The sequence below is a fragment of the Seriola aureovittata genome, chromosome 16, assembly GCF_021018895.1.
Source record: "Seriola aureovittata isolate HTS-2021-v1 ecotype China chromosome 16, ASM2101889v1, whole genome shotgun sequence".
Classification (NCBI taxonomy): Eukaryota; Metazoa; Chordata; class Actinopteri; order Carangiformes; family Carangidae; genus Seriola; species Seriola aureovittata.
Window position 1 is genome coordinate 15,622,737 of NC_079379.1, and position 21,572 is coordinate 15,644,308.

A 21,572-nucleotide genomic window follows, 5' to 3' on the forward strand; every position below is an offset into this window, starting at 1 on the left:
ACCTGCAGGACACGGTCAGTTACTGGCCTGGCTACTAGTTTTTGATTATATAAATTAGTTCTATTTTTATTTGACTATATAGGAAGGCTATATTTTATTCTCTATATACATTAAGCATCTTTGACATAAAACATTTATTTCTGATAACTGATGTATCTTACAACATCTTAAACCCAGTTTTAAGCTTCCCTTAAAACATAAAATTAAGCTAAAACTTAATGCCAAAAAAAAAAAAAAATTCAGCTGGATTCATGATAATAATGATAATTTATATCCATAACTGCTTAGATATGGATATGAACATTGCAGTACTGAGGTTGCAATATAAGAAATTTTTACAGCACTTATTTCAAACGTTCACAGCAAGTACGGATAAACAGCAAAGTTTCACAGACTGAAAAGGTTTTTATTTCAGAGAATCAAGATGTAGGCGGAATACAAATGTGAGGTATTTCAGGATTTAAACACATACTGTACATTGAACAGCTAATGAACAACAGGTAGGTAGTCAGGCAGTACAAAATTCAGTAGACATATTTAAATTCCTGCTCTTAACATAAAGATGAAAAGAGTAACCATTCACAAACAACATACCCAAAGAAAATATATATAAGAAAGCCTTGACAATAGGTATTGTCAGTAAGTCTTTGTGTACAGGTTTTAGGCAAATGTGCCTATTCAATGTAAACAACAACTGATGAGTCCCATTTTAGATAATAATCACAAATATCTTCATTGGTGACTTGCACACTCTCAAAATCATTTGTATGCAATTAAAAAAATGTTAAATAGTGTATCAAATCTGTCATGTTTCGCCAGAGCCATCACAAATACACAGACACATCTGGAGAGGGCCAAAAAATAAAGTGAGTAAATAAATTCAAATACAAAAGTTTCAACATCAAGTAGTATGAATACCAAATAGTTTCATATTCATCATATAAATGTATAATTGTAACTTTAGAATAAAAAAAAAATCAAAAATGAAAGGATATTGGCATGTAAACCAGCTCATCATGCCACAAACACCACCACAGAACAAAGATGGCTTTCCTGTGATGTTTCAGCCATTTGATAACTACCGAATAATTCCTCAAACATTCCACTCACAGTAATATCCCCAATTTAGGAGATTATAAGAGGCATGTGCTAAATTAGACAAAAGAAGCATTCTGCTCTGACAGGCTCAGCAGAGGATGCAATAACCCTGATTAATAGGTGAAATAACCAGCCTAATTTCTGCACTTCAGGATTTCAGGAGTGCCATGCCAAACAGCCCAGCAATAGTTGTGCTGGTAGCCAAACTGTAACCATTCCCACAAGGGCTTGGAAACCAAGTTACTGTCTTTAGTTCCCCCTTAGCCTTGGGTGTAAACAGGTTACAACACGGTCAAAACCCTTGTTTTTATATAAGAATATAAAAAACACTCAAAGTGAGGAAAGAAAATCTTTCAAGCCCCCCTTTTTGCTGCCTGGGTTGTCTTCTCGCATGAGAATCTTGCTGAGACGCTGGACGACCCAATTTTTTGGTTTAGATGGAGGCTTGGAGGAAGATGAGCCTGACCCTGAAGTGTTAGAGGACATAGAGGACCTGCAGGGAGAGAAAGAGAGATTTGGTGAGGGAGGAAAAGGAGATATAAAGAGGGGGAGAAAGGAAGAATTAAGATACAGTAACCTGAGATTTTGTTGGTTGGCAGGAAATGTTAAAAGTGTACTGTCAACAAGTATATGATCTGGCAAGAATGAATACCAACACGTACCAATCATACAACTAACTGCAGCTTAATGCTGAATAAATAGAAACTTAATCATTTAAATGCTAACATGCCTGACGCATCATCCTCTCGGATGTCTGTGACACCTCCCGAGTTCAGTCGAGGAAGGTTAGAGCTCAGGAGATATTAATACCAGCAATCTTACCTTGGTGTATGAACAGGTGTCTTGTCTTTGCCAGGAGTCTTGGGGGTAGTCGAGTTGGATCTGCTGGTTAATTGTGGAGTCTTGTGTTTGCCAGCGCTCCCTGGGGTGCTGTGGGTCTTAGCAAGGGTAGCTATAAAGTCCCTATTCATTCCTTTGTGTCTGGATGTCTTATTGCAAGTGTGGCAGGTGGCCATCTGGAAAAAGGAGAGGAAAGGAGCATATGCATTAATATTGCATGCCCTGCATCTATATTCCTCTGATACATAATTAGGTTTTGACGTGAAGGCATACACAGTATCCCAACTACAGATACTTTGCAAAAACTCTTGCAGGATTTCTAAAAGGTGATTGAAACTACTCTAATGTAAATCTAAGATCTATGTTCTTTTGTAATTCTAGCTATTATTTTTTTTATCAAACCCAGTATTGCCACCGCTGTCTGACTTTCTCTGGGTCACACAAGAGTTTGTTATGAATTAGTCTGGACAGGGACTGCAGCAACAGATTGACTCCAGGGACACAGCGAGCAGGACAAGCTGTGGTTGTGGCAGTCAAGGGGGCTGTAATGAGCACTGCTCCTATGCCCTGGGTGACGCAGGCCAGCCCAAAGCCTCACAGATGTCAAGCACATGTATTGCATCTCACAGCTGAGGAATAGTTCACAATGGTGTCCAGGAAGCAATTTCACGACCGGGACATGATCCACTTAACAGCTGAGACTCTTCCCATCGGCACTGCCAAACATCCCCATGATTATTTTACCTTTGAATGTTTGTATGGTTATGAAAATAACTGGATTAGTTAAAGCAGGATGGGAAACTGTGCCTTTAGCCTATGAGAGGGCGAGGAGGGGCTGTTGCCATGCAGGTTCACCTATTCGGGGTATGGATGCTATAAGAGTCGTCAGGCAGCTCTACCCTATGAACCATGTTTAAATACAATTACTTTGACACTTCAGCTGAGTTTACTGCACCTCACTTCACATGAGCAAATTCAAAGCAATTTTCTGACACAGATTACACATGCTCATGCAAACAAACAATTATGAGACTCTATATAAGGCAAAGCATGCAGAGACTTGTGAGAGTTATGAGGCACAACTGTCATGTTTATGAGATTCTCGTGATTGAAGGCAACAATTGGCATCTCAGACGTCTACCTCCAACTGTCTTGTGTCCTAAAAAAGGTATAGTGGCTGTAACTAGACTATGACTGGGACAAACTACAGTAAAAATCTGTCACGTAGGTTGATTGATGACTGCTGAATCCATAGGAACTAAATAAAGCACAAATCCACAGACACCAAGGTCCATTCCCAAACAGATAATTCAAACCTGCTCTGGTAATCGCCACACTCACTCTTTTACATTTACAACATCTGGCAGATGCTCTTATTCAATTGCTGTCCAGTATTCACACGCAAAACACCATCAAACACATTATCCCAGTGATGAGCTGACACTAAGCACAAAACTAATTACAAGGACTGAGGTTTTTTGTAGTCATTTTTTTTTTTACTCCAGTAAAGAATTAAGCTCTTTAACAAACAGCCTGTTACACTTTTCTTCCTTAAGAAAACTTTCTTCCTTCCTTCCTTTTCCTGTAGAAAATGCAATACAAACTCTTAAGAGCTATTTAGCGTCAATTACGAACTCTTCAACACTCCTCCAAACCGTCAGTCACTTAAGTCCCATCAGTGGCACAAGCCCTCCAGAGTTGCACAAGGTTAAAACTGGTCTAAACAGACCACCACTGCAGAGGTCAGCAGGTCTGAGCCAAGCTGCTGACAGTCCTAAATGCTGATGAGATGGAAAACTCACCGACACGAACGTAGCCATTTCAGATTCTGACAGGTGTCTGTTGGCGACTGTTGGAGAGTTGGGTTTCGATGCACCAGGAGGACTGAGTTCCTCTTTCTTTCTATGTGACAGTGTGTGAAGTGTTTACCACATGAGCCCGCCCGTCCAGCTTTATACAGACCAAGCCCAGCAACCGACCCACCTATCTTTGAGTAGGGGTGTGGCTCAAAGGAGGACTGACCAATGCAGAGAGAAAAAGGGTCAACTCATCTGTGAGACAGCCAGCACTCTGCTGCTACTTTTCAACAGTGACTCATCCGGACACGTCCTTGTTTGCAAATAAAAATCAACAGGACAAAAAAAAAAAAAAAATTCTGAACTTTATCCAAGCAAATCCAAACAAAGAAAGATATGGCTGAAAGTTGTGTTTGAAATCCTTTAAGATAAACATTTTATATATTTTTTCCATTTAATTCTTTTCCTCGTAGAATATATCATGGCCTTGTTTCTGTAGGGTAAATCAAATTTAAATCATTTCTATCTATGTCTATGTACACTAAATTCAAGCCGATAAATGACAATATTGAATTATTGAGGAGTTCAGTGCAGGCCGCATATGAAGCACTGGATGAAATGCTGTGAGAAAACACTTCGCAAACCATTGTGATCATCATTAAAAATGTTTGCTGGTGGTAGTTTTGACTTGTGTTATATGAAATTATTTCCTTATATTGTAAAGGTAAAAATGAATATAACACAGGTAAGTCTGCAGATTTAATTTTCAACATATATAAGAGAAGCTTCAGAGCTGGATACCCAATACATTTCAGCAAAACTGTTGTATTGATCATTAAAAAGCTGTTTTTGCTCAATCATGACCGAATTAACGCAGCGAGGTTATTCTGCAGTCTAAACAGTAAACCATCTATTCTATGCATGAGGTAAGCATTTTAGGTTTTGTGTCCTGTATGGTTCCTGACTGTGATCAAGGAAGTGGTATAAAACTAACTTCTGTCGAACTTCTAAACAGGCAAGCTTCTATTTCAGCAGATGGAGCTTCATCCTAAAAAAAGAACACTCAATAGTAAAAGCCTTTTCATCAAACTCATTATCTCTTCTGAACTTGAAATAACTGGCACTCCTCTAATCTCAGCAAAGCTCTAACCTATTATGATCACAACTGCTGTATAAAAAGAAATAACAAGTCAAAAAGCTGGAAGCGAGTGTATTTAACATATTAAGGTAAAAGTTAGCTGGAGACTATAAAGATGTTCAAGCTTATTATTCAGGAACACACAGTGTGCAGGCTTTTCTTTGTGTCTTCAGCCAAGAAAAATGCATTAATATTACAAAGACATGGCAAAGGATGTTACACTGGCACCACTTTCTGATCATAAAGAGGTATTTCAGAGAAACAGAGGTGATCTATAATGGATAGAGTGGCACTCCACTGGAGGATGTGGGTTCACGTGAAGGATGAAATATCTATCCTACTGACGTGTCCTCAAGCCCAACACTGAATTCATAATGTGTCCGCCACTCTCCACTATAACTAACATTAACACTACTTCACGTTTAAAACTGATATTTGAACTATAATATGTATTATTTGTAAGTCACAAACAACTGGGGAAAACTCTGTTTGGTTTTCTTGCATTTAGAAAAATGTATACTTGGAAAACTGAGTCTGTGTTTGCATCAACATGAAGGATTTCTACAACACTTCTTGCTCACAACTGCAAGGTCAGATGACAGTAACATATTTTTGACATCATTAAAGCTGTCTTAAAATAGATGGAAATGTAAAGAAAAAATTTTTTGATAAAAGGCTAAAATGCATTACTATTCATCCATTAAGATTTTAAAATTTGAACCTGGGGTTTTTGTTTTTAGAGAAACTCCTTTTTTTTTTTTAGCAAAGTCAGTGACAGACTGAAAGTGGAATTTGGAAGTACTATATTCAAATTCACACAACATCTATAACTTATGTCATGTGTCTAGTCTTCTGTGCATGTGATAACATGAAAAGTGAAAAGAAACACTCTTTTTTTTTACATTTAATGATGCAGAGCCTGTGACATATCGAACATTTTGTACACTGCATCATTCCAATTTTCACCACATTCCTGTTTATGTCTACATCTATCCGCCTCGATAAGTGTAGTGATGAATAGTGTTGTTCCATTTCACACTGCACTTGCTTTATTGTTATTTAGAACCTTTCCATCCACACCTTCTGTCATTTCCTACTACAATTACCCAATTTCCTCCTGTGGATCATTAAAGGTTCATCTAATCAAACCTAAACAGGATGCTGGTGTCAAATCCTCAAACAAAAACTATTTGTTCCCAAGTTATAAACATCATCTCAGTTGTAACACATATTGTAAGTGATCAGGTCTGTGGACTTTTAGGTGACAGCCTAGATTTTACTGATTTGAACTGAGGCGACTGTCCAATGATTGCCAAGGAGAGAAAAAAAAACACCTTAGCAAAACAAGAGGTTGGGTTCATGGTGAAGTGGATCAAACACAGACAGACAGACAGCTGGCTGCAGATGGATGTTTACAGACAGAATGACCTCATGCTGTTTATCCTTTTGTCCTGGTCCCACTATCATCAGCTGGCCTGAGCTGAGGCGCTGATATCACAGGCTCTAAGAAAGGAAACCTTTACCCAGTGAAGGTATATGTATGTGCACGTGCACAGAAAAGCATAGCGGAGAGACTAATCGGACCAAGTTCGACAATACGAAAGAGTCGACAAAGTGACTCTGTCCATTCCGAAACAACATGTATGGTATGGTTGCTGCATAGTGATGAGAGATCATGGGAACCTGAAATGAAAATCCCACCCATCACGTGTACCCATTTAATTTACGCTAATCCTTTGACATGTAGTGTATGCACTTAGAGGGGCACACGTGAGCTGGTGCCACAGAGAGATTTCATTTCCTCATCTTGGGCTGCTCGTCCTGGCAGCAGACAGACCTACACAGTGGTCAGTCAAACATATGGCAGCGGCGACATGTTGGAGCTTCAGGGTATGAAGAGAATAAACAACCACCTATACACAGCTGGGGGAATATTAAGGACAATAAGTTTTTGCAGAAACTCGAATTTCTGTTTGGGAAATCTAAGTTCACCATACGGTCAGAGGAAAAAAACACCACTTGTGATTCCAATATTTAAATGAAATCCACTGTTCAAGAAACATAGCGAATAGCAATCTAGCAAAACCTCTGACCTGTGAATATATTCTCTCACCTGGTCAGCCTTGACCTTTCACCCTACTCCCGTCTAAACAATAAGAGAAGCCTGGTTTCTGTCTTACAACATTTGCATGCTTGTGTTTGTGTTCAACGGGAAATGTGAACCCACACACACAGCCACACTCACAGATACACTTAACCTTGATCCTGCACACATATATCACAGATATTTAGCTCTCGCAATCCGGCATGCACATGGAATGTCAGCACCTACTAAATCATAAAAAGAGACAACATGCAATCATTATATACCTCGATAACAGCAGCTATTTATGGCTTCTTTATGCCATTTTGAAGTCAGAATAAACCTGCTAATTCTCATGTGTGTCTGCAGTGAAAGCTTGAAAAGCAGTCAGGGCTCACTTGCATGCCAACAAATCAGCAGTCATCCTTTAATTTATGAGCTCTGACACGCATCCCATCTCAGTTTACATGAATGAGCATGAATAATAGTCTGAGCTTTTATTCATCAAAGGATTCAGCAATAGTTCATAAATTTGACAACTCTCAGTGAGATTGTGCAGCTTTATATCGTTTAGCTGAAACTCAGTTGACTGTATGTGACTTAATATTGTGAGAAATGAGACAAGGGAGTTTAGTCTTGTGAGTTTAACAATTTTAAACAAGTCTGAACCTAATCAACACAGAAACCTTTCCAGACCTTTCACATTTATTTTTTCTTACAGAAACATACATTCCACCATGTGACATGCAATCCTACACCCTGAGATGACTCTCAAAAATAACATTGGTTCTGAGAATTAAAAGTTAAATTGCATGTGAAATAGTGGAAATGGCACACAGACACACAAACACTAGCAGACCCACATAAATCGATTCTGCAGATGGACCCTTCTGTCTATAAATAGCCCCTGCGCCATAAATACCTCCCTTCCTGTCTTTCTCTTTCTGCTGCCAGAGGTCAGCGTGGGTTGATTAGTTTGACCTTCGCAGTACGATACCACCCAAGAGGAGGAAGATGAGCCCTCTAACAAGGTGAGAGACCAAATTAGGCGCCTATAAGAGCCTTTGAATTGAACATAAGCCTGACAAAGTAAGCGGGTGTTACGTGTCGATTGTGTGTCAGAGTTTTCAGAATCACTCTGTGTGTGCGTGCGTTCAAAAGCATGAACATCTGCATGCATTGTGTGCAAAAGTCATTTGAGAGCACATCAATACGACACAATAATGCTGAAAGCAGAAGAGCAGTTGGGGGATCAATACGAGGCAAGCAGTGTAAACTTTCCTCTAACTATGGCCTTGCACTGTGATGGTGCTGGCAACCATTTAGTCACTCTGTCTGGAGGCCGACTGCCCAGTAAATACACAGAGACACCTGATCTGAATGCGGAGCTGCTACACAGTGCCATTTTAAAATGATGTCATATCTGTTTCTCCCTCTTTTTCTGTCTCCGCCGGCGGTGATAAAGGTCACATTTCATCCTGCATCACACCGCTAGGTTTGCCTCAAAACAAAACAGGCTGGAGGAAAGATATCAAGGTTTCAACTGATGATTTATCCATAGCCCCCAAACAGCAGGATTTATCCAGTTAGCCAAATTAGATGTAAGAATAATATGTTATTCATGATGCCTTGAGTCTTTTGTCAATTATATGAGATCTTTGATGCCTCTAAAAAAAGTTTGATAAAGTTCTTTCAGATATAACATATTATCTTGGGGAGGCTTTATCAGCTTGAAATCATGGTTTGAATTTATTTACGAAATTAATCCTGCTTGATGGCTTATTCATTAGTAGTATTAGGCAAAATAAATGTTTCCACTGACTAAAATGTTCATTTAAATTATTTGACGGTACTAGGTAGAACTCCAATTTAAAAAATGTCTTTTACCCGAGGACACACCTGGACAACCCAGGTGTGCTGCAGCTGCTCGGAGTTTTGCGGGTTTCAAAACTAAACAAAACAGCTAATGACTAAAGACTTCATAACAGATTTGTGATGAATACCACTGATGTGCACACATGCTGATCAGTTAAAGGAATATACTGTAAATACTGGTGAATGAGGATCCAAACAGTGGCGCCTTCCAAACCTTGGCACTACTGCTAGTTTACAGTTAAACTAACAGTAGGGATTGCCAAATTCCAGAGTAGACTTTTAATAGTGCCGATGAAACGAAATGAAGTGAGACACAGGGGCTAATTGAGAGATGACATGCTGTTATGGTGTGGCATCAGGTTCTCTCTATGGGGTTTATCCTGCTTGAGAGTTGGGCTACAAACATGATGACAGCAGGGAGTTGAAACTGCATCTGATCCTAGCCCAAGGATTATTGAGTATGTGTGTGTGTGTGTGTCGGAAGAAAACAAACGAACATGCATGCATTCTGAGTAGGTGTGCGTTACATGGTGCATTTTTTAAAAAATACTTCAGCACACACTTCTAAATCCCTACACACGTGAGACATAAGTGAGTGTAAGTCCCAGCGTGCCTCCTTTGTTTGTCTCAAAAAAAAGCTCAAGGCCAGTTGCCCATGACTGTTGCTGTTCCACATTCCCTCCTGACCTTTCTCTACCCCAACACAACCCTCCCCCTCTTGTCATCCTGACACTCGCTGCCTACCCTTGAGGTGTCAAAACCCCTGGTGGAGCTTTTTCCTCTTCCCTGAGAGCCAACAGGCAAAGCACCATCCAGAGGCCATCCAGACATCGCTGTCTCCTCTTTCCTGTCATCTCAAGAGGCACATTCTCCAGCAGCATTAGTCCCGTAAAGATAAATATGACAGAGGGATGTGGTGAAGAGATGGCCAAGAATGGAAAGAGGAGAGGAGAAAGATGAGGATAAAACGAGGGGGGAAGGAGGGCGGTCATGAGTTGTGGTAAAAAGAATGACAGGGATTGGAGAACGTGAGGAAAAACGGAAGAATATGGGATGAGGGGATGAGAGGTGGTCAGTGAGGTCAAGAAGAAGTGGAGACATAAATTACAAAGAGAGGCTGGACTCATGTCAGAAAGAAATGGCCCTTCTGGGAAAATGGAGCGATTTTCCAACCACTTATGTTCTGTCACTTTGTTTATTTTTTATTTTTCTTGTTCATCTTTTATTCTGAAAAGAAGTGTTGTCAGCAAATGGCATTGTGACTAGCACACTCAGTGAACATGTCTATGCATCTGTCTTGAAAATAGAGCCATTCCAAATAAAACAAAACATGAATATACTGTATATAACCAAGGACAAGCTAGAACTGTGTCCTTTTTTTCTAGTAACAAACAAGCCTGCTGGGAAGTATAAATCTACAGACAAGGAGAGAGAATGGAAGAATGAAGGAGGAGGAGAGTGTGCTGTCCTTCGCTCCATTTAGGGTCTTTATCTCTCTTGAGGGGCTACAATCCAACTTATTTCCATAACCACTGCTAGATAACCTGGTCTGCATGCACAAACACACCCGATTAATAGTACCTCTATGACACAACTTCACAGGGCTGAGGAATCCATCCTGAGGGCAGAACATCCTAAAGGGAGAGCAATATGGTGTGAAATGGAAGGGATTTACACCCTGGAGTATAAATACTGTACAGTGTTCATGTGTGAGTGTGAATATGCATCTCCTGGTCATGTGTTTCTGTTTGTCTGATGCTTTTATACTTATATTTAGTTAAGACAGGGACACTTCCTTAAATTCAATACACATAGAGTGCAGTAGTGTGCAGTATGTATGAACTATTCAAGTACAGTAAATAGTAGTACGCAGTATACCAATTGTTTGGAACACAAAATATTTCACTCACAAAAGCTGGAAAGACTTTGTGAATGAAATGTGGTGTTGATCAACAATTTAAACTAATCCAGATTAAAAAAAACAACAACAAGCTCTTCAAAGTGTTCCATAACACCTCTCATCCGCAGCATGATCCCAGAAGTGTTTTGACACTCGAAAGAACATCGGGAACTCAAGCAAACACAGATATCTGCGTCTGCAAATACTCACACCTCGTTTTTAAATAAACATCTACCTCACGTCACACACAAAAAGGAATGAATGCGGCAATAAATTTATACAACAGTTTGTTTTGCTTATTTCTCCAATAAACCCTTCACTGCTTCCTGTGAGTGTCACGTGACTGACAGTAAGAAGAGCAGAATATTGTGTGCCATAACACTCGACTCTGGAACACAGAAATGAATGATGAGCCACTAACAAATTAAAGTCTTGTGGTTAAATTATCAGGGAGTTTTCAAGATCTGTGGACTATGTTTTTTCATACAGTTAAAATATGAAAAACCATCTTCTCATAAATGACATAAATGGCACGATAATTATAAAAAAAAAAAAACACACACATTACTTCTGATTCTCCCACATCTTTTTCTTTAAGGAGGAGAGGAGTGGATGCTAATCTCTTTGTTCAGGCTCTCGTGCTGAGCCTCTCTCCCTGGCAGGGTTGCTGTGCTCTGTTCATCAGCATGGAGCCAGAGAAGCAAAGAAGCACTCTGCATTCCCTCTCTTATCTCTCTGCTCCACAACTCTGCATTTTAAGGGTATCGCCTCGCTCTCACTCTTCTGCCGAGCACAGGTGTATGCCGTCTCTCACATGTGGCTTGACTTGTTGCCCCTCCACTTTATGACGGGCGAGTGACCATGAAAACACAGGGTAAAAATACCTTGGAGGACATGTTCAGGGTGTATTGGTTTACTAGGAAGTCACGTGATGAACAAGCATCAACATTCCCCGTGATGACCAAAACACTGTTGACAAATGAGTAAGAGCAGAGCTGCAGAGTCACGGCCGAGAGAGAGGCCCCTTCGTGTACAACACACGATATATTTATGTTTCACTGAGTGTGACGTGTCAGACGTTACATAGGAGAGCAAAACACAGGTATAGTTTATGGATTTGGTTGCTAGTCAGCTAGCTAGTCATAAATCCACCATTAAAAATTTTTCTTAGTAGTTACAGTTAGTAGCTACAAGTTAGTTTCGAGCTAGTGATTTACTAAACTGGGTTGCACCATCTAAACTACAAAAAAATGCCTTAGCTAGTAAAGACTTTAGTACTGTGTAAATTGGCAGCTAGTCATCCTCTGAAGCACCGTCCAATTAAAAGTTATCAACTATGTAAACAGGAAGTCACCGTAGCATCACATTTAAAAAAAAAAAAAAAAACAGTTTGAGGGGCCAAGATTTACCTGATAATCCTTTGTTAAAGTAGGTATAACCTTATTTGTATTGTGTCATATATGAATAAATGGAGAAATTTGTTTCAGAATAACCAGAACGGTTGTAGTTAAGAGTGAGAGCAACGTTATTTAGTCAGCTTATTCTCATGTCATTTGTGTAACGTTTTGTAGTTATTATTTATATATTATATTATTATATATGTAGTATATTGCGTTTATTAAGAAATCTTCCCAGCTTCCCATCAATATTAAACAACATTAATCAGATGTCAGCTCAGTCATGTCAAGCAGTTGCTGTAACTGGGTGAGGTGTAACTTCTTATGTATGTATTGAGTTTTCGAAAACTATTAGTTGGATGTTTTTTAGATGGTTTCTTTCTCAAGGTCGATGTGACATGACACCACACAGCATTACATAACACTATCAAAAAGGTCATGTATCCACTGTTAGCACATTTCCTATCCTTTCCCATCATTTGACTTTTCCTGTTCACCTTTTTCTATGTACTTTCCACTCTCTTGAATATTCTAATTATCATCGTCTTTTTTTTATTTATTTTTTTCTGTTCCTTTGTTATTCTCCTCCATGTCTCTCGCTACCTTTTTGTATTCCTGCTCCCTCACTCCATCTTCGTCTGCCTCTTTGCCTCCAGAGTCAACAGACATATAGTGGAGAGTGGGTTCAGAGTGCTTTGTGCAGTGAATACCTGGGACACCTGCATACTAAACGAGCCCAACCAGATTTTAATGAGGCAGCAGCAGCAGCATTTCCACTCGGGCTGCTCTTCATTAGGGTTGATGTCAGATCACCAGAGAGGCTCTCCAGTGGTTCTCTCCTATCATTGCTCTCTGATGCGAGGGGGGATGCCACAAGCTCCACCGCCAGTTTCCTCATCTAAATGGGCTTATCAGTGGAGTGGATGGGTGCTGGCCAAAATAAGCTTTCCAAGTTGTTTCTGACTGGTGCTATCCATTAAGAGGAAAGACAAAAAGGACCACTATAACAATTTTGGGGGCAGTGGGAGGGAACAGGGTGAGTATTGACAAGGCACAGTCTGGCAACATTAGTTCTCTTACAGTTAAGCTTAATGGGATCACTGTAAAGGCTGTAACGATGAGTGGAGCACCATAATGAAACCAGACTCTTTCTGTGAAATGAATACAAATGCCTTCATCAATCTTAAGAGCAACAACGGCTAGAAACAACAACAACAAGAGACAACAAAGAGCTTGTTGAAGTTATAATAAATAATAATGTGATACATTTTGATCACCACTTGGAAATGTGTTTATGTCTTAGCTCCTTCATAGGTCAGACGTCAACACCAGTTACAGAGTAAGTGTCCAGCTCAAAGACTACGCAAGAGGCTTGACTCCAGGATTACCAACAATATATATTTAAAAAATTTAAAAAAAAAACGACCTAAAACACACAAATTGCTTGAGGTAAATAATAAACTATGAAATTACCGTTTTCCAGCATGTGTTTTTCCTAAATACCAATAACAGCATCTGACTCAAAACTCCTACTGAAGTCAGGCTATAAAAACCACCGCACCATCCTTCCATCTAAACCTCCCCTTAGTTCAACACTTCTACAGCAGAGGACAACAGATCAAGCATTCAACCATGATGTTTTTCTGCAAGGATAATATGCTGCAGTGCAGTACAACCAGGTCTGTGGGGTTGTAGCGTTTTGTCTTCTCACCAGTACTGAGGAGGACTTTTGGAAGTGATGCAGCAGATTTTTTTGCACCAAGCTGAGTCGTTTCCCCCGGGCCTTTCTACGCAGGATGCTCTGCACCCGTGCTGATGGACGCTGCTTGGGCCGCAGTCGCATCCGGTGATTGTCAGGCTGCAGCCACTGATAACAGTACGGACACACCAAGGTGTTCTGCAACAGACGGGGGCATTTCTGCTTCGGTGGTGCTGAGAAGAGGGAAGAGACAAATTATATAAAACCTGTCAGCAAATATTCTGGTGCAGTCATGCATATTTCTTTTCAACAAAAGAATACCCAGGTAGATTGAGAATGAGTTTGTTAATTGTTTTCCAACCCTTTATGTGAGCATATTAAGCAAAAACGCAAGGAAATATCTGTTTAAGACAAGTAGTTGAAAGATCAATGTCGGAAATAATCATTTTAGCAGCTGCATAGAGATTCTGTGCTAAAACTTCATTACAACGTCTCATCTTTCTATATCCACAGAAAAACAATCTGGATTGCAATATATTTGTCATTCCCAAACAACATTTTGCAAAATTCTGTTTATTCTCTCAACATCCAGACTTCATAAGTCACATTATCATTTCTTGCAACAAGCAATTAAGTTCTCCAAATGGACCAATGAACAAATGCCATGTTACTCTCTTTGGGACCAGTCCTGGTGTTATTTGGAGGAGAAAAGCCTGAACAGCCTTACTAAATAGCACCACTACCTATTGATGTGGTTTTAGCTGGCATGTGTCTGTGTGTGTTTACGATTGTGTGTGTGATCCCATCAGGCAGTCTGCCACAGACAGCTGGCTGACTCAGTGTGTTTGGCTAAGGGTTTAGTGAGGTTTATCAACCTTGACAAACCGGTGACAAGGTCCTACTTACTATTGCTCTACATGACTATTACACTCCAGGGCATGATTGATGAAAACATGCCAAAATGAAGTTATAAATTAAAATGGAGTTTCTTTAAGGATGCACAGGCTTTTTAACTTACCATTCACAGTGGCATTCATAGGCCTCTGCCTAGGGAAGAAAAAGATGATAGAAGATCAGACACTGGAGGAGAGATTTATATGTGAGAGTGAAAGTAATTTGTAAGTGGGATTTAATCTTAAAAATTATAATATCTTCTCTTTAAAAGATAAAGTTTCTGGTTGGTTTGCTCTAAAATACTGGAGAAAATCATTTATAAATAATTCAACATGCACATTTGTGTATTTTAAAATGCCCTTGTCAATTTGCAATAGAACAGCTCCTTTCACACTGGAACAATGTCATAAACAAGTTAAGAGCTTAAGAGTTAAGAGAATATTTGGACTAATTTTCTTCCACATAATTATCAGTTTAAATAATTTAGTGAAATAATCTCGGAGTTAAGAATTCTATTAAAATACATCCATGCAAATAGATCCATTAAGATATGGAAACACCAATTTGGAAAAAAAAAAAAAAAAACAGAAAGCCCTTCCCATTTTGTGTATTGGAAAACATGCAACCGGAAAAGCAAATAGGTCTCTCCCAAACAATATAGGGCAACTCTCCAAACCATTTCAAAGCCCCCCTCCTCCTGCTAGGCTGCCTCCAGTTTTGGAACTCTCGCAATCAGATATTTTTGCCAACATTTCAACTAAGCCACTGCTAAGTCACCCTAAAATTAGCTGCAGGCTTAAATCAATGAAGGGAAATTTGCTGTCCGGCAGCACGTGTGGCAGGGACAGAGACAGGAACAGGGCTGGCTGTTTATGGAGAGGAGGGAGAGACTTAATCTGGAGTTGACCCGCTGGCTGCTGCGGTGGCGGCTGGCAGCAGACGTTTGTTGTCACTCTCCACTTGCACTCTCAATCACCCCGTATGTGAAATGGTGCATCACACTGCAGGTTGATGTTGGATGCAGCTCCACTCACTCATCCCACAGTCTGAGTCACTTTCCCTTGACCCCCCCGCCCCCCCAATTTAATAATCAGTGACTGGATTAAACTGTCATATTATATAGAAGCCCTGTCAGAAAATGCTGGGAATGAAGAGACGCTGAGCGAAGCTGGCGTGGTGGATTGTGACTCTGTAGAGGACTGATAATGACTCATGGATGTTGGGCAATTCCCCAGACACTTTTGCTTGTCATTCAGAAAGCCTTTTTCATTATTCTTAGCTGATAGAAAAGTAATCTTCAGAAAGTTTTGCAGGTTTTGAATACATTTCCTGAAGTGGCTGCTTCACTATTGATAATCAGTGCTCATTAGATCCACTTGACACCAGTGATGAATGTATTTTGACTAAATAAAACATATTTTTAATTTCCTGAAAGTACTAACAAAAGCAAACCCTCTGAAAAAGCTCCTGTTAAAAAAGCTATGAACAAACCACTAAAGACTTGAATGTAAAGAAGCTGGATTCTTGAGAAAATTTGTTTTCCTGCGCCCTCCCTTCCTAATGCTCCCCTGATGAGCCAGCTCTCAGAAACTGTACACCGCAAAGACCTCTTCCACTAATCTTATTAACATACTTGTCATGCTTCTCCTTTTAAGTGCACACTTAGTTGTGGTGATGAACACAAGAATTTGGCTCTACACACGGACTGCTGACAACTGGGAGATGCTATCAAAAAGCCCCAGAAGATGCAAAAAGGGTGGGGGGTGGACATTATGACATAATGTGTTGGCTACAGAGTGATATTGTAATTAGAGACAGAAGTGCTGGCTGAGGCAAAACACACAAAATTAAGAGCATTATGAACATATTATTGCTACCATCAGGGAAAACAGTGCGGCTGCTGGCAAATCCTGAAAAACCTTCACAGATGCTTGTAAACATTTAGACACAGTGGCCAGGCACAGACAGTGGTGTGGTCAGTGTCAATCGGTGAACACTGTAGATACTGTATCCCTCTAGAGCACAGATTGGCAGGGTCCCATTTATCAGCTGGATGTGACAGAGAAAGAGACCAGCAGGTGCCTCCAAGTCTGGGGCTCTGGGTGTATGGGTGAGGACGTCAGCGGAGAGAGGCCGTAAGATGAGATACAGTACGAGAGGAGGTGAGAGCCAGTGGTGGATGAATGGGGTGAGAGAATAGTAGACCCAAAAAGGCAGTGATTGTGGAAGGAATGAAAAACATAGTGATTGATTTAAAAAAAGAAAAAAAGAAAAAAAAAAGTTAGTGACTGTCGTATTAATGAAATGGATGAAAAGAAGGGTTCAATTAAATCAAAGCGCCTCCATCCACAGCTTTATGGCTGAAACAATTACTCAGAAAGACAAAATCAATTGGCAACTATTTTCATAAGTGATTAATCATTTTGTTCATTTTTCAAACAAAACAGCTTAACAATCACTGATTCCAGCTCCTCAAATATTATGATTTGAAGCATCTGTTTGAAATACATAACAGTAAATTGAATATCTTTCGTTGCTAGACTGTTACAAGTTATTTGGATACATTACCTTGGTCTCTGAGAAATTATAAGGAGCATTTTTCTGAAATTTTACACAACCACACAACAATCAATTCATTAATTAACAAAATAACAGGCGGATTGTATAAGTCAGTTAAAGCCCTCCTCTGCTTTCATTAAATTCTTCCCAACACAGATATTCACTAATTAATCAAAGTTCCAGTTAATGGCTAATGTTGGATAATCACTGATATCAGAAGAGAAAACATGTTGGCCGTGTATGAAGAAAAACCTTGGGTACATAATGAACAAAAGCACTGGAGGCTATTTAAAAACCAACACATCATGACACTTTTTGTCCAGCAGACATCCTGCATACTTTGGTAATCAGAGCACTCAGTGAGGCTTTAGTTACTAGACACAGAACTATGATTACAAACTTACTGGAAAACAACTTCACTAGTCTGGCAATGTGAGCCACAATTAAGGGACATCAGCTCACACACAACAAGCGCACACACGTGCACATACACGCACACAACTCACACACACTGACCTGGCAGAGGGTGAAGACAGTGGCAGAAGGCAGTAACAAGATCTCCAACAAATATGTTTAGCAGTGTGTTTGAGCAATGACACGCACCCACGAAACAAACAAACACTGCAGTGATGCATGAGCCAAAACCATAACTGGAGAAAGAGAGGACACTGGAAACCCCCAGAACACAGAGAGACCGCTGAGGTTCATTGGGACCAATAACATCATCAACACACACCAACCACGTATGCCAGCCATTTGAGTGGATGATGACAAAAACATTTTCATTTCCACTCAATTAACTCATTGACTGTGCATCCAAGACGTCTATCTGAAACATTAATTCTTAACAGTAATTTCCTTCCTAGTATGCTCTCCATATTATCTCTCTGGCTTAATTAGCTCATCACACTAAGTGTAAATTTTGGATGTGGCTGCTAATTGTGTCTTGTCTGCCAGGCACTTTGGCATGAAACCAATCAGGTCTTACAACCAGTGTCCAAACATTTAGATTCGTGTCTTGCCTGTTGGACAGCTGCTCGTAGTTAAATGTGGTCAAAATGTTCTCTATAACCACAGCTCATCATAGCCAAAGAATCTGGGGAACAGATCAATGTACAGTCATGGTCGTAAGAACTATTTTAAACTGCCCAGCAATGAGTCCTGACCTAAATCTCATTGAAAATCTTTGGAGAGAGATGAAATCTGCCACTGCAAAAATGACTCTTGCGAATTTAAGAGCTTGTACACATAGCAATGAGTGGAAAATACCAATATTTGGTGAAGCACCCTCCACCAAATACCTGGTGAAGGGTGCCAATAATTGTGTCCCGGGTATATTTTGTGTTTTGTATTATCATGTCACTGTTATACAAGGTTTTTTTTTTTTTTTTTCAGTAACCCTGGACATGTTATTAAAATAATGTGGTTATACAAAATTGGTTAATTTGCATTTATTTCTGAAGATATTCATAATTATGTACTGGAAATTCAGGGGTGCCAATACTGTCAACCATGACTGTCTTAAAGGAGTAGTGGGCTCACGCATCCGTAAAATGACCCTGACTTGGGTTTTACTATAAAAACCTCTGGTTTTGTTTCCATTCATAGTTCTGCCCACAAATTTCCTGGCTCAGGTGAAAGGGAAAACAAGCTGGAGGATACAGGGACATGGCAGGAACCCAAATCAAACATGAGCCACACACACACACACACACACACACACACACACACACACACACACACACACACACACACACACACATAATTACACCTGTTAGATTCATTAATATCCACATGATAAAGAAATTTGAACACCCAAGTCTGTACACCTGTAAGTGTGCATGGTCCACGTGCGCGTACGCGCGCACAGACACGCGTGCGCACACACACACACACACACACACACACACACACACACACACACACACACACACACACACACACTCACTCTCTCTCTCTCTCTCTCTCTCTGACTAAGGCTTAAGTGGATTTTTTCAGAAATTACTTTTGGCTTTCACTTTCCACACAATAAGGCAATCACCACTGTGTGGGATATGCCATCAGAAGAAAATGGAATAGATTCCAATTTTGGCAGAAGCAACAAAACTGAAGCAGTGGACTGTAAATAATCAAATAAATTAGAAACTGGCATTAATTACTATTGTGTTATTCTAATAGGAATGAAAAGACTTGACTACAGGAGGCTAATTAGATAAAGACAGTTGGTGCGTTGGGAAAGATTTGGTGTTCTGTATGGGTCCTTTTACAACCATGAAAAGGATATAGGGGAAAAAAGAGGCTTACAGACTACCTGGCTCACAGTTTTGTTTTCTTCATACTGCTCTCATTTTTATGCTTGTTAGGAAGGTAGTGTAACTCCACCAATGAAATCTGCTTCACGCTACAGCTGCATGAGACTGAATGACAGTCAAGTCTGTTACAGTAGCACAGACATGCTGCACAGACTTACCCACAACACCTACACAAGAGCAGCCACTGGACTTAAAACTGGCTCATGTCCAACTTCAATAAACCATTCAACAAAAATAGCAGTAAGATAAACGATGGATGCCAATTCTCAAATACCTGATGATATTCAGCCCTTGGAACAGTAGTTCAATATTAGAATAACAATCACAGCAGAGCTCTACCACCAGAGTTTCCTGTTAGTCCTCTCAAACTGACAGGTCTTTTGTAGTATTACACATCAATTAAATTTGTCATTGATGTTTTCTGACACTGTTTTAGGTCTATAAGCATCATTATTTGTTAACACGCCAGTAAAACAGTTTAGTCATTTTTTAATTTCTAAATGAAACTCATAATTTTTTATGTGTAAATAAATGAAATAACAAACTACTACCACTCTACTACCATGTCTGCTTAATTAATATTTTGTCAAAATTCGGTCAAGTTCCCTGTAGGTACAGGAGTAACAGACGGGAACCTAAAGTGAAATCTTAAATCACACCAGTCATTATTTACCACTGACTTCCTGTGGAAACATCTACAGAATATATTAGTATAGCATAATATTTTTTAAATAATATATTTTTTCATTCGGGGTATTGGAAGTTTCTAGACACCACTCCGGGAGAAATTAATTTAAAAAATGTATAATGTTACTTCCTTCAACCGCCTTCAACAAAAAATTAATTTCCCGGACAGGAAGTAAACCGTTAACACTGGTCGAGCTCTTCCCCCTAGCGTCTAGAAATCGCCATTACAACAATATAGGACAGAAAGTAAGCGCTAAACCGTCAAACTGCAATTCATGAAGGATTTTAAACAAACTTTCTTACAGGAAGAACCGTGACAGCTCCGGACATGTTTCTTTATACAGCAGAGAAGCGTCTAACAGAAAGTTGGTAGATTTTGCGTCGGTAGTTGTCTTCATTTTCAAACAGTGTCCTGCTACGACGTGTGAAACTCCGCTGTTCAAACCTCTTCTTCGTTTACGTGCTCAGCAAATTGGAAACAAATGATAAAACAGCGTCCACACGCACGAGTGGAGCTGTTAAAGAGCGACTAAAGAGTGTGGAAATGTGTTATTTTGGTATGGATAAAACTAACGTTACCGCTAGGTTGCTACACGACAGAAATCCACGTTGGGTCACGAGATTCTGACGCTTCTTGTGGTGCATTGTGGGAAAGGGAGTCAATCAAAAGCACTGCGGAACAACTGCTTGGTTTGGTTACCTGTGTTAGCCGATTTATGCATTACTGCGAAGTGGTCCTGAAAAAACAGACAAAAATTCAATTAAATAACTACATTGATATATATTAAAAAAAAAACAGTAAACGTAAGAGTACATTATGAGTCTGAATTAAAATGAACTTTTAAAGGCTTTTTTAGGGATCAGGTGATCTAGCCTATCATGAATTAGGTTACATCCACAGTGTGTCCACAGTCATGTTACTATGTTACCTGCAGTCAAAGTTAAATCCTCAAACACAAACTAATGGCTCTTTTTCTGAGATATCCAACGATGACAAGTTATTAAATTAGCGCAAGTGCAGTCAACCAAGCTCGACTGAATAGATACTCTTTGATGTCGTCATTCCTCAGATCTTATTGGACAGTTAGGATTACCAATGTTAGACGGCAGTGGGGTATATTGACATCATTATTGCTGTATCCTGCGCATATCAGAGCACTAACAAACCAGGTTTCTTGAGCTCCAAAAACACATAGGCTACATTAACCTATGCCATCCGACAAAGATCCAGGGTATCGTTTGAGTCTGTAAAACTCCTGCTGTATCCAGAGAAATTAATGCATCGGATCTGAAA

General features: G+C 39.7%; 1 protein-coding gene across 2 annotated transcripts; it reads right to left on the reverse strand.

Annotated features, from left to right (window-relative positions):
* Positions 1-385: 385 nt before the first annotated feature.
* c16h18orf21 (chromosome 16 C18orf21 homolog) lies at positions 386-21,256 on the reverse strand. 2 transcript variants are annotated; one of them, XM_056400067.1, is made up of 6 exons: positions 21,208-21,256; positions 20,979-21,015; positions 14,845-14,873; positions 13,839-14,059; positions 1,921-2,114; positions 386-1,591 (listed from the first exon to the last, which is right to left on the reverse strand). In XM_056400067.1, the coding sequence occupies exons 3-6, from the start codon at positions 14,861-14,863 to the stop codon at positions 1,429-1,431; spliced, it is 597 nt and encodes a 198-aa protein (XP_056256042.1). In that variant the 5' UTR covers positions 14,864-14,873; positions 20,979-21,015; positions 21,208-21,256; the 3' UTR covers positions 386-1,428. The 2 variants fall into 2 exon arrangements, with proteins under 2 accessions (XP_056256042.1, XP_056256041.1); XM_056400066.1 differs by lacking the exons at positions 20,979-21,015; positions 21,208-21,256 and adding an exon at positions 20,582-20,901.
* Between the last annotated feature and the right edge of the window lie 316 nt (positions 21,257-21,572).